Source organism: Magallana gigas, chromosome 5, assembly GCF_963853765.1.
Source record: "Magallana gigas chromosome 5, xbMagGiga1.1, whole genome shotgun sequence".
Classification (NCBI taxonomy): domain Eukaryota; kingdom Metazoa; phylum Mollusca; class Bivalvia; order Ostreida; family Ostreidae; genus Magallana; species Magallana gigas.
In genome coordinates, this window is record NC_088857.1 from 56104286 (window position 1) to 56114836 (window position 10551).

The 10551-nt window shown below is 37.9% G+C and overlaps 2 protein-coding genes across 2 annotated transcripts; both read right to left on the minus strand.

Moving 5' to 3' along the window:
- Positions 1–365: 365 nt before the first annotated feature.
- Positions 366–1063, minus strand: LOC136275651 (craniofacial development protein 2-like). The gene is made up of 2 exons (XM_066085287.1): positions 583–1063; positions 366–475 (listed from the first exon to the last, which is right to left on the minus strand). Exons 1-2 carry the CDS (start codon positions 1061–1063, stop codon positions 366–368), a joined length of 591 nt encoding a protein of 196 aa, XP_065941359.1.
- A 5103-nt stretch (positions 1064–6166) lies between these two features.
- LOC136275652 (uncharacterized) lies at positions 6167–8020 on the minus strand. The gene has a single exon (XM_066085288.1). It carries the CDS (start codon positions 8018–8020, stop codon positions 6167–6169), a length of 1854 nt encoding a protein of 617 aa, XP_065941360.1.
- Positions 8021–10551: the final 2531 nt, after the last annotated feature.

Here is a 10551-nt window from a genome sequence, read left to right on the forward strand (position 1 = left end):
TTCTTCTGACTTGGTGTTCTTTTGTATTCCGCCAAAGCTATACGTTTGGATTCTATGGCAGGAATCATCTCAGAGGACTTTGCCTCGAACCAGTCTGTTGTCTTTGTTGTTCTTTTACCAAAGGCTTCCAGGGCAGTGCTATGTATGATGTCCCTCAAGGTTCCCCACCTTTCCTCGGTTGAGGTCCCTTTATGAATGAACTCCAGTTCCTGCTCAAAGGTTTCTGCAAACTTCTGAGTGAGCTTGGGTTGCGACATGTTGCTGACGTTGATGCGTGGAATGCCCTGTTTCCGTGAACAGTGGAATTTCTTTGGTTGCATCCTGATTTTACAGCAACTAAAGAGTGGTCAGTATCGCAATCAGCGCTATGATAGGAACGCGTGTGTAGAACACACTTTATAGAAGAGCGTCGGACTATGATGAGATCTAGTTGGTGCCAGTGTTTTGATCGGGGGTGTCTCCAAGACACTTTGTGCTGAGGTTTGGTCATAAAGAATGAGTTAGTTATGCACAGGTTGTAGTAAGTGCATACTTCAAGCAAGCGTTGACCGTTCTCATTCATTTTGCCTACACCGAACTTACCAAGGCATGATGGCCACGAGTCATTGTCTGCGCCGACTCTGGCGTTGAAGTCGCCCAAAAGAATGAGCTGCTCTTTGTCAGGGATGTTCCTTATGACTGATGACAGCTTCTCGTAGAACAGGTCTTTTGTTTCTGGAGGTGACGTCAGTGTTGGTGCATAAACACTTACAAGGGTGATTGGACCTGTGGTGGTATTTAGGCGAAGGATAAGGAGTCGTTCTGATCCTTCGCCATCTGGTTCTACCGTACTCAGTAGGCTGTTTTTGACTGCAAAGCCTACACCGTGCTCTCTTGGCTCATCAGATTGTTTTCCCTTCCAGAAGAAGGTGTAGTCCTTTTCCTTCAACGTACCAGAGTCTGCCAACCTTGTTTCCTGGAGGGCAGCGATATCTACGCTTTGTCGTAGGAGTTCGTTGTTTATGACTGCTGTCTTGCGCGTGTCGTCTATATCCTGCATGTCGTTGGAAAGTCCCGTCAACATTGTTCGGACATTCCAGCTTCCCAGTTTAAGAGTTGGTCTCTTTCTTTGTATATTTTTGTTGCTTGTATATTACAGTCTACAGTTCGGAGAATTCCTAATCCCCATGCACCCCATGAGGATAGCAGACTGTGGCGGGACAGTACCTTATTGACTGGGGACTGCCCAGCTTGAGGCGGGCGGTAACTGTCCAGTGAGACACGAAGGTCTCTCCCACCGTCGAGAGCAACCCCTGGCGCCAAAGCTTTACGCCAATCAAGCTGCGGCTTATAACCGGTAACTGCTGCTCTCCGTGTTGTGTCCACACTAAAAGTGAGGCTGGAGTGTCCTCTCCAGATAGTAGGATACAAGCCAGGGCGGTAAATATGGAGGACAGGCTGTTGCCTATGCAGCAGGTCCCCCCTCTCCACGTCACTAGTAGACCCAAAGGAGCAACAGGTTGCTACAGTTTGGTACTAGTGCCGTCGCAGGAGTTGCCAGTGAAGCGTTTGTGATAGCGCTGGACTGCCTTAGGGACTCCATCTCCGGATTTTCCTCGAGGTTTACTCCTGAAGCCTTTTCCAGTATTGGATATTGCCGCAAAACAGCAGAGGTTTGTGATCAGGGTTTTCCTTCCTCTAGATGAGCTGCCTTCCCAGGCTGACGAGTATCATCTCCCCGTGGTAGCCTTCTCCTGTTGTTCAGTTTCTAGAGCTATAGAATCTGTTCAACCTCTCTCGCTTTAAAGCAAAAACTAAAGTCCGCGATAGACTCATCCAGGACATGTTATTTGCCGACGATGCAGCAATTGTCACCCACACTCAGGAAGAACTGCAAACGTTGATGAACCGCTTTTCAATGGCCTGTGAGGATTTTGGCTTGACTATTAGCCTAAAGAAAACAAACGTTCTAAGCCAGGATACTTCCACAGCCCCAGCTATAGCAATCGACGACTACCAACTGGACGTCGTCCACCAGTTCACGTACCTGGGATCCACCATTACTGACAACCTTTCCTTGGATGTTGAGCTAGATAAGAGGATCGGAAAGGCTACATCCACTCTCGCTCGACTTTCAAAAAGAGTTTGGACAAACTCCACACTGAAAACTTGTACCAAAATGGCAGAATACAACGCCTGCATAATCAGCACCTTGCTATACGGTAGCGAGTCGTGGACAACGTATTCCAGGCAGGAAAGAAGGCTCAACACCTTTCATCTGCGATGTCTGCGCCGCATCCTGGGCATTTCGTGGCAGGACAAGGTGCCTAACACTGAAGTCCTGTCTCGGGCGAACCTTCCAAGCATGTTCACTATGCTTCGACAACGCAGGTTACGCTAGCTCGGGCATGTGCGTCGAATGGAAGACGGACGTATTCCTAAGGACATCTTGTATGGAGAATTGAGATCTGGGAAACGAAGCATTGGGCGCCCACATCTTCGATTCAAGGATGTCGTAAAAAGAGACATGAAGGCCCTTGATATCGACGTGCGATCTTGGGAAGACCTAGCAGCAGATCGACCCAGATGGAGGTCCACACTACTCAGACAGATCAAGTCAGGGGAAGAAAAGCTTGTGCACGCAGCAGAAAACAAACGCGCACAACGAAAGCAGCGCCTAAACCCCGAAAGATCAGAAACCATTCACAGATGTGACTTTTGCGGAAAAGAATGTCTCTCCTGTATAGGACTTTTCAGCCACAAACGTTGCTGTCAAAGAAAGACAAAATAGGATACAATATCCCATGGTCGTCTGCGACCGATGGAGGCCTACTACTACATGTATAAAGCAATAAAAGAAAGGCCGTGGACAACTTTTACTTTGTACTGTATTATTCTGTGGTGTCTCTGTAGTCAGTTTTACTTTTAGTTATTTACATCATGTACAGTGAACTTTGAACTCTTGTTGTTATAAACAATATATTTTGTTATGATAAAAAATTTAAAAAGCAAAACAAAAAAATTACATTTCTGACCTAGTGTAATGCATTGATAAGGAATAGTCCTTGCAGAAATTCTGAATGATAGAATTATGTAGACATGGCCCTTTAAAGTTAATACTAGAGATGATGATAGAATTATCACATTCACTGTGTACACATGTATGCTCAACATAGTGCTCCCAAACAGCTAACTATGCAGGTCCATTATACATGGACATGTCTACTTCACGTATTAACACAATAAATATGGGCAGGTTCATTACTTATCTCACAATATTGACAAAAGCTATGGGCAGATCCATTACAAATAACAGAAAAACTAGGGCAAGTTAATTACACAGCTATGGACAAATCCATTACACATTTCAGAAAACCTTTTGGAAGGTCAGATGCTAATTACTATAACTATGGGCAGGTCTTCTTCACATAGCCGAAACTATGGGCAGGTCCATTACCCATCTAAACAAAAAGTTGTAGGGGCAGGCCCATTACACCTCACAGGAAAAACTATGGGCATGTCATCACAGAAAAAAACTATGAGCAGACACGCTGCACATCTTGGAGAAACTATGAGTAGGTCCATTTCACATCATGGAGAAACTATGAGCAAAGCCACATGAATATGGATTTTAAACATGGCTCACAGGGACTAGAAATTGATTTATTACATCATTTCACATCAAACTTTATCTTAAGGTTAATAAAGTGTACGGGCAGCTAATTGTTAATAAATAAGTACTTTAGTAGGGAAACTCTCCATGCTATTCATGTGAATATTGCAAAACAACAAGTTTTGTGAATGTTGTTAACACTTGGAAGTATTGCAACTGACCGTTAACGTTAAGGTATGCATGAAGCACGAATACACAAAAAATGTAAAATTTTGATGGCACAATTTTATGAAATTTATTAAAACTTGATCTTTCTGTAAAACTATGTACAGTGCTTCTCAGTTATTGTTTCTGTTGCGTAAGGATGTCATATTATTATATTATAAACTGAGATAATCATGTTATAATTTTGGATCATTTGACTTAGATCACAGTGGTTTATAGAATGAATATCATTTTTAGATATTTACAAATGCATGAACTTTATTCATATCCTATATCTATATTGAATATGTTGTCCTTTATCTGTTAATTTCTTTGTTTTATCTGTTATAATTGTAGATTTACAGCTTAAATTTAAAAAATAAATTGTCTTTGATACAGATTTAGATTTGTTGTTTTAATGAAAGTTTTGTTATGTTCAGTTGTCAAACAGAGGTCAACCACAGTTGATGAGGCTGTTGTCATGGCCACCAGGTGAGGTGTTCTTGTGTTACGGCAATCGCAACTGTTCGGGCTTTTTTAGCAGATCTTGGAAAAACACTTTGAATGTAAAAACATAAGGAGATGTTGGAATTCTATTTACAATCAAAGTACTGAACTACTGACGGTAGTTGATTTTATTGATCATTATTTATTTTAAAGTTAAAAATAAATAATTTTGCAAGGAAAATAGTTTCTCAGCTATATTTGAAATATTGCGCACATTTTTTCTATAATGAATTATCGGACTCTTCTGACAAGAATCCCGAGCTATATATTCGGAAAAACTCGTATATGAATCATGAAAAGATAGAAACTTGTAACACCACCAAACTCTAAAGCAGTATTGAACTTCCGGGTTGCCCAACTAGAGTTGATTATAATCATCTACCAAAAAGGTTTATACACTGTTTCACTTCCGGTTTGCCCGAGGATCTGCACAGGAGAGTTGATTAAAATCTGCCAGTCATTTTTAAGTTGTGCCTGGATGGCCTTGGTTGTATTTCCAGTGTAATGTTTGTATTATTGAATTTTATGAAGTTTTGCTCAAATCTCAACAGATAATGTGTGAAGGTTATTATGAACGGCTACATAATACATTTGAGGTTGTTTTTTTCAGGCTTTATTCTATAATGGTCATAAAAAGAATTTACATGAGTTGTTTTAAGATATTCTTTACTGGCCTAAGCTTTATAACAAGACCATTATCTTGAACACCAAATATCCGTATTTCAGAACCAAAAAAAGCCCGTCTGTCTGTCAGTCAGTCAGCTGTCCATGTGTTATTTCAGTCCATGGTCTTAGATAACATTTATTTCCGACACAAACGTGACTGATAGAAAAACCAATTATTTAATTGTGTGCAACGACCTTGCACTAATTTTCTAGATCCAATGTAAAAATCAAAACATCTCTAACCAAAATCTATGTTATAAAAGTACATTTTCTCTCCTTTTTTTGGTTTTGTTTGGTTTTTTTTTTGGGGGGGGGGGGTGAAGGGGGGTTGCCCATGCTTTCCTCAAGAAGTTTACATACATGTAAAATACATGGTATTTAGTGACCTTGAACTATTGATAGACTAGATTTCAAGGTTATAAAGCATTATGATTAGTGTATCTTCTCTCAAAGTGACTCAATCAGTCCTCTACTGTGGTTTATCTGTTTCTATGGTAATCAGAATTGACAGTTTCAAAGATACGTTGGTCTTATTATAAAAATTTAGTTGTACGGTATCTTATTTCAATACACGTTGATTTAAACTAGCAACCAAATTAATGAGAGTTGCTATTTAACAAAAATTGATGATATTTTATAGTATTTCACCAAGAGATCCAGCGGTTGTAAGACTAACAATGTCTATTATTAAAAATAAATAATTAAAATAGACAAAATTGACATCCTTTTATTGGAAACTACTGATGTAAAATAAAAACGCTAACAATTAAAACAATTATATATACAACTAATGAAATGTATATATTGAAGTTACCAAATTTGATGAAGTGTATTACAATTATACTTTTGAAAATGAAATTATGCATACACTTCAACGTCTCAGTCTTATATATACTTTAACTCAATCAAACAGATCCCTTCTCTTTACTTGATTTTACTAGGGAGAGTAAATCATGAATATATTGCCTGCTGTTTATTTTAGGCGTTGTTAGTTGTCCCACGCATGCATTCATTTTATCGTTTTCATTTTTGTTGACCTCATATTGTATCTTGAATTAATTTCTTTGTTAATGATTATCTATATAACTCATTTATTGCCTCTACTACATCTTGTATTCTTCTCTGTGTAGCGGTTCGTATGCTGTTGAATGGATAGTGTGAAAGTGAGAGGGACTGTTGGTATGAGTATAGAGCAGCCTAGAGATTCCCTGTGATCTGCTGACAGATACCCAGGATCTCCCAGTAGATGGGTCCGCCCCTATTTACATACCGCCCCTGAGAATGTTGGAGCTCATCTAGAGCTGCTAGTGATAATGTTGCATCAATGTGTCTGTAACACAAGAACTCTAAGAAGTGTAGCATTGCCAAAATTGGGATGGATAATACATTATAACCTATCTGTAGAGCAGACTGTTGTTCTGGTATAAGTTCACTGATATAACAGATTATGGTGTCAAGTATAATATCATTCGCTACAGCCTGTCTCATCTTTGTGGACCACGACTGTCCCCCTACAGCCTCAGTATACCTCTCTCTGTCTACACGTCTCTTATACATCAGATATGGCTGTGCTAACTTGACTTTCGTGTATCTGAGTGTCTTGTAATAAAACATGGCAATATACAAAAGGTCAGAAACAAAACCAAATTTAGCTGCTAGTTTTAGAATGTAACAAATTTTTTTGTCAGCAACATATATCTCTTTGTTGCCACTTGTATTAGTTTGCATGTTCTTTAGAATGAAAGCCATCTGCTGAAACATGTTGGCTGTAACTTTCTGTAGTTTGATGTTTTGGTACTCTGTCAGGGGTGAAGCTATTAAATGTTGTACTGCGACAAGGCATTTTATACAAACATGATGACATCGAATGCCAAATCTTTTATCAATCGAATTGAACATTTCAGTATCAGTAGTACTTTCAGGCGCGATGAGTTTCTCATCGGTACAAATAGTAAGCCTGGGGTTGTACAGGACATCAATGATGTAGGTCCTGATAGATGAACTCTGTAACAGACAGGCCAGACCTTTTTTGTACAATTCATGTAACTGTATGAACAACCTGTTTTGTGCTGAGCCATGGACTTTCGACACAAACATGTTGTTTTGTGGGATAAAAAAGTTAGGACAGGTCCCCTCATACACCCATTTAAGGAGGAGTTTAAAGCAGACCCAGAAACCCGCCAGGAAGTTTTGTGGACACAAGTGAGGTAGTGTGTTTTGTTGTAATGCCCAGAAAACTGACGTCTTTATGTGATAGGAACACAACAGTTTATTGTTTTCTTTTGTTTGTTGATTGATAATTTCTTTTAAAAACAGTTTCAACAATCCATAAGTCAAAAATTGACTGTGATTCATTGAGTACACAAGTTTATATTCTGCCCGAGAAAAAGAGATTCTCCATTCTTCATGTTCATGGGGTCCTAATGGGTGTCCTATTGCTACAAAGTGACATCCACTTCTGACAATGTCATCAACGACTTCAGGGCCAGGCCATGAGTGACATCTGTCTATCCATGAGGAGGCAGATGGAGGCCAAAAGTCACAAACAAAACAATCAGCATGGTCATACTCTTCACCGTTTATACTACCACTACCACAGGGTCCATGAACGGTGAAAAAAGGAACTCGTGCCGAACAAGCTATTTGTATGAATGTTGAACTAGATATAAAGACTTTGTCATTCATTATGACACATGCTGATTGGACCTCTCTAACTCTTGATGGTGTCAATAACTGAAGTAGAGTGAATCCTGGTGGACTCTCAGAGATGTCAGAGAGAATCAAGGTTGTATTGGCTTTGTTGTAATACTCAGACTGAGACATGTCTATGATCACTCGGTGGTTGTTTGGCCAGAACATGATGTCACAATCTGCTCCCTTTAGTCTGAATCCTTCTTTATAACTTCCACTCGTCATCTTAATGACCCCATTATTCACTAGTATATGTATCATCTCATATATGTCCACTGTCTCCCTCCTCATGGCCACCTGTTTTGAGGTCCCTACTAGCTCACACATCCCCACAAACATCGACTCTGACATGTGCTGCATTCTTGTCTCACTGACGAATTCCAGTCAATCAATGTGCAAATTCTTGTTTGAGCAACTATCATAAAACACAATCTATGAGTTGGAGAAAGAAAAGAAGAGACGTTAGTGTTAGGGAACACAAGACTAATACATTTTTTTATGTTGTTTAGAGTTTTAAAGCCTATCAAGTCACACATTTTGCGAATTACATCTAACACAAATCTCGATAATTTGAATCTGCCTTCTCCTTCCCCATCTACCAATGTTACAGTTTGATTTATTTACTCCAGTTATTTCAAAAGAATTTTATTACAAATAATTTACTTTATTCTCATTTTCATAGATTTTCCTACATCTGGCCCCACTGTCACCAAGTTTCCTCAAGTGAGTTTTTCTCGTGATTAAAAAAATACCACTTATCTAATTTGGTAGCGGGTTATATTTATTTATTATTAAACGTATCTATTTTGTATTGGGAAAAATATTGATTTTGATAAGGCGTCCTATAATGGCAGTGTCTAAGTTATAACTTGTCCAAACTTGAAAAAATGACGCATTTGGTGAATATCATGTACTACGTGGTTGTAGTTGCCATATGTCAGTCATAAATTTTAGAGCATAATTCAAGGCAATTTCACGAATGGGTTTTTTTTTTGGTTCTTAAATAAATTTGATGTGACTGTGGACATAAAATTATGTGATTCAAAAGAATATTTGTAAATATTAGTGTTGTATTATAATTAAACTATGCCTGAAGAGTAGTCAGGGTTTAATACAAAGATACAAAGTTCATGAAGCGGATGCCATTTAGACAAAAACTTGTTTTAAGGATGGTTAACGCACTAATCGCGCACTGCAAAACAATGTTTTCAGCGGGCCTTGAGTTCAAACCCCGATCCATGACAGAGTTGAACTTCAATATACTGTAAATTTTTCTTATAGTGTTGAATTTAATGAGAGTAATTGCTATGTTTGTGCAAATATGAATTGAAATGATGTCTACTTACACTTAAGAACGAGATCACCATTTTAAGGAGGGGGAAGCCATTCGTCAGTGGTTGGAAATAGACGTTCAGATACTAGTAGCCGTGAAGAACTGTCGCCTTTCTCTGTAGATGTTCAACGAGCACAAATGACACAGGTAATCTGTGATTATATATATATATATATATATATATATATATATATATATATATATATATATATATATATATATATATATATATATATATATATATATATATATTTGTATATAGTATTAATTTCCCTTCAGTGCTTAGAAAACGAAAATTTTGGATTAGTTTTATCCTCTGTAAATTTTAATATATGATAAAATAAAGGTTTATATTTTTTAGATGAGAATCATGTCTAATAAAAGAAAGGATTGATTTCATTCTTCCGTGAGTGTTCACCATGAGAAGCTGTGATTGAATCAGTACACAGGGAAAAAAGAGAGTTAAGGCTTAAATATAGTTTTCAAGAATTCCCAAAACATGCTGATTTATATTATTTCAATTTCTGTTTCCTTATACAAAATATATGTAGTCCATTTTTCACTTCCCCAAAGTGCTGTGTTATAAAAATCAAGAATTTACTATCTGTTTTCCTAGAATAAAGAATGTACTGTTCATTTTCTTCATCAGAGCTGTATTTGACAAATCATATCCGTATCAATCTTTTTAAGTCCTCAATGTCCTCAGTAGCCATTTGATTTTGACATTATATCTTTGATGGATTGATATACACAAGTAAATATGAACTTTGACCCCACAAAAGTAATGATTCCACAGTACTAGTATTGGATAGTCAAGGACTAGACAAATTGTACCCGGTATGATAGTGAAATGTTTCTTGTAATTCTTACTTGGAGTAGCCCCAGAGTCAATGTAAATAATATGCCTCACTACACCTTGAAATACCGGTAGTTTCTCAAATCAACAGAAAATTACTTGATTATGATAGATAGCATGATGGATAAGACGTATATATGTCAAAAAGTAGAAAAAATGTGCAATTTTAGATAAAAAATGATATTTTCAAAAATTTCATTCAGTAAACATAAACAAAAGCCCCAGGTGGATTCGAACTCATGACCTGCGGTTCACAAGCCTGATATTTTAACCACTGAGCTATGACGATATACATCTGAATCGATTGATGCAAACAGTTTAACAAAACATTTAAATCGCCATCTTGTGACGTAGTGTCTTAAAAAGTATAATTCTCGGTGTAGTGAAGTACCTTAAGTATGTTCAATTGTGGGTGTTATTGTCAAACATTTGATATCAGTACTCCATCATAGCAGGACGTGACATGGTAAGGTCAAACAGATCAATACCCAGCGTTTACACCTGTACAGGAATATGAGGAATGGAATATTGTGACAGTACCTTCCACATCTGGCCAGTAGTTAAGAGAAGATCAAGATCAGACTGTACTGGAGTCAAGGTCACAAACCAAATGATGGCGTTTTCTTTGTATGTACATGTATAAAGCAATGAAAAAAAGGCCGTGGACAACTTTTACTTTGTACTGAATTATTCTGTGGTGTC